Source organism: Cimex lectularius, unplaced genomic scaffold (genome assembly GCF_000648675.2).
Source record: "Cimex lectularius strain Harlan isolate CLEC.00 unplaced genomic scaffold, Clec_2.1 scaffold183, whole genome shotgun sequence".
In the NCBI taxonomy this organism is placed as follows: Eukaryota; Metazoa; Arthropoda; class Insecta; order Hemiptera; family Cimicidae; genus Cimex; species Cimex lectularius.
The window spans coordinates 332,954-334,739 of record NW_019392802.1 but is presented as its reverse complement, the minus strand read 5'-3'; the positions used below and the strand labels follow the sequence as shown (position 1 = coordinate 334,739).

The window sequence follows — 1,786 nt, the reverse complement described above, 5'->3', positions numbered from 1 at the left end:
GTGAAATTACATAATCACCTTTGGTTATTATTACCATAAATTATTAGAGATAGCTGCACAATTTAAAAAAAAAAGAAGATAATTAAGTCAATTCGTATTCTTTTTTTATAATCTGAGTTGAAAGTATGACGACCGAGTACCGACAATAAATTAATTCGTTTCGTGTATATTCATTATGCGTGAAATTTAGACTCTGCGGTTGATTTAATAGACTATTAAATGAAGTATGACCGGTTATACAAAATACATCTGAAATAAAAATTCCACAAGAAGTAGCTGATCTCATCTTATAATTGAGTATCCGCTAAACCTTCAACTAAGGAGCTAAGTGGGCCAGACATTAGGAAATACTTTCGCAATAAAATCCGATAAAAAAGTAGATATATACGTCGTGAGTCTGAGAGAGGGTCAGTTGCTTTTACATTCTTCTCCTATGAAGTTAATACTATCTATAGTGCTTGTCTTCCAAATCGTCTCTGCTGAAGAGGCGACACAGAAAGATGTGAAAGAAGTCAAGAAACAAGAAAAGCGAGGTCTCTTTTCTAGTTTGGGATACGGCTATGGAGCGGATGTTTATAGTCACGGCCTGCACAACGACCATCGCGTGAAGAAGCTCACCGTGATTAAAAAGGTACCAGTGCCCTACCCAGTGCAAGTTGAAAAGAAAGTCCCATATCCAGTCCACGTACCTGTTCATAGACCTGTACCCGTCCATGTGCCTCAGCCGTATCCCGTCGCCGTGGTAAAAGAAGTCCCTTATCCAGTCAAAGTACCAGTACCACAACCTTACCCCGTTGAAAAAATAGTCCACGTCCCTGTTAAAGTTCCCGTAGACAATCCAGTGCCCTATCCAGTAGTAAAGCCCGTCCCTTACTACGTGGAGAAAAAAGTCGCAGTGCCGGTAGTTAAGCACGTACACGTTCCGGTCAAAGTGCCAGTGGATGTACCCAGGCCTTACCCGGTTCACGTGCCCGTAGAAAAGAAGGTGCCGTACTACGTCGAGAAACCGTATCCGGTTGAGGTCAAGGTTCCCGTCGACAAGCCGTATCCTGTCGAAGTACCTAAACCATATCCGGTTTTTGTTAAAAAACCGTACCCGGTCGTGGTGGAGAGGCCGGTACCGTACCACGTCAAAGTGCCGGAATACGTAAAAGTGCCAGTTCCTGTAGTCGTCGAAAAGTCAGTGGAACTACCAATATTTGTCAAACATCACCACTGACATCAATTCGCCAACGGGTGCCACAAAGCATTTTCATACTTTTAAGACTACTCTTATATTGTAAATCATTTGTAAAATAAATTTGTATATACATTTTGTAATTAATCGAATTCTGTTAAAACTTCTTGCAAAATAAAAATTATACTGTTACTTTACTTCAACAGAATGTTAGTAACTTCCTTGTAATAACAGAAGTTTAATTTATTTTCTGTTTTTCAATAGAGTTTAAATTTAAAAAATTTGTTTATCATGCTTTGGGTAAAACTATGCGAAATTTTTAAGAAAATAATATTTATGTATTAATATTAATGTTAAAATAAAAAAAGTAAACTAAGAGAAAAATTTTCTATTTATAGTGTGCAATTTCAATTTATTACAAGTAATAAATACAGAAATCTATAAAACTAAACAAATGAAAGCAATTCCTATGTAAAAAAAGAAAAATGTATGATGTATTATGAATAGAATGAAATTAAAACTATTGATTAGACAGTGTAGGGTAAAGCACATGGAGCAACAGGAAAAAAACTGTGCAGATAGAAATGATAAATGGTAGAATGAGTGTGT

The 1,786-nt window shown here is 36.6% G+C and overlaps 1 protein-coding gene across 1 annotated transcript; it reads left to right on the top strand.

Annotated features, from left to right (window-relative positions):
* Window positions 1–421: 421 nt before the first annotated feature.
* Window positions 422–1,408, top strand: LOC106669051 (proline-rich protein 4-like). Its single transcript, XM_014398303.2, has one exon. The coding sequence runs from the start codon at window positions 434–436 to the stop codon at window positions 1,217–1,219; it is 786 nt and encodes a 261-aa protein (XP_014253789.1). The 5' UTR covers window positions 422–433; the 3' UTR covers window positions 1,220–1,408.
* The last annotated feature ends 378 nt before the right edge of the window (window positions 1,409–1,786 follow it).

Excerpts from the sequence above, each read along its gene's own strand:
- LOC106669051 (XM_014398303.2), top strand. The coding sequence starts at position 434 with ATGAAGTTAATACTATCTATAGTGCTTGTCTTCCAAATCGTCTCTGCT.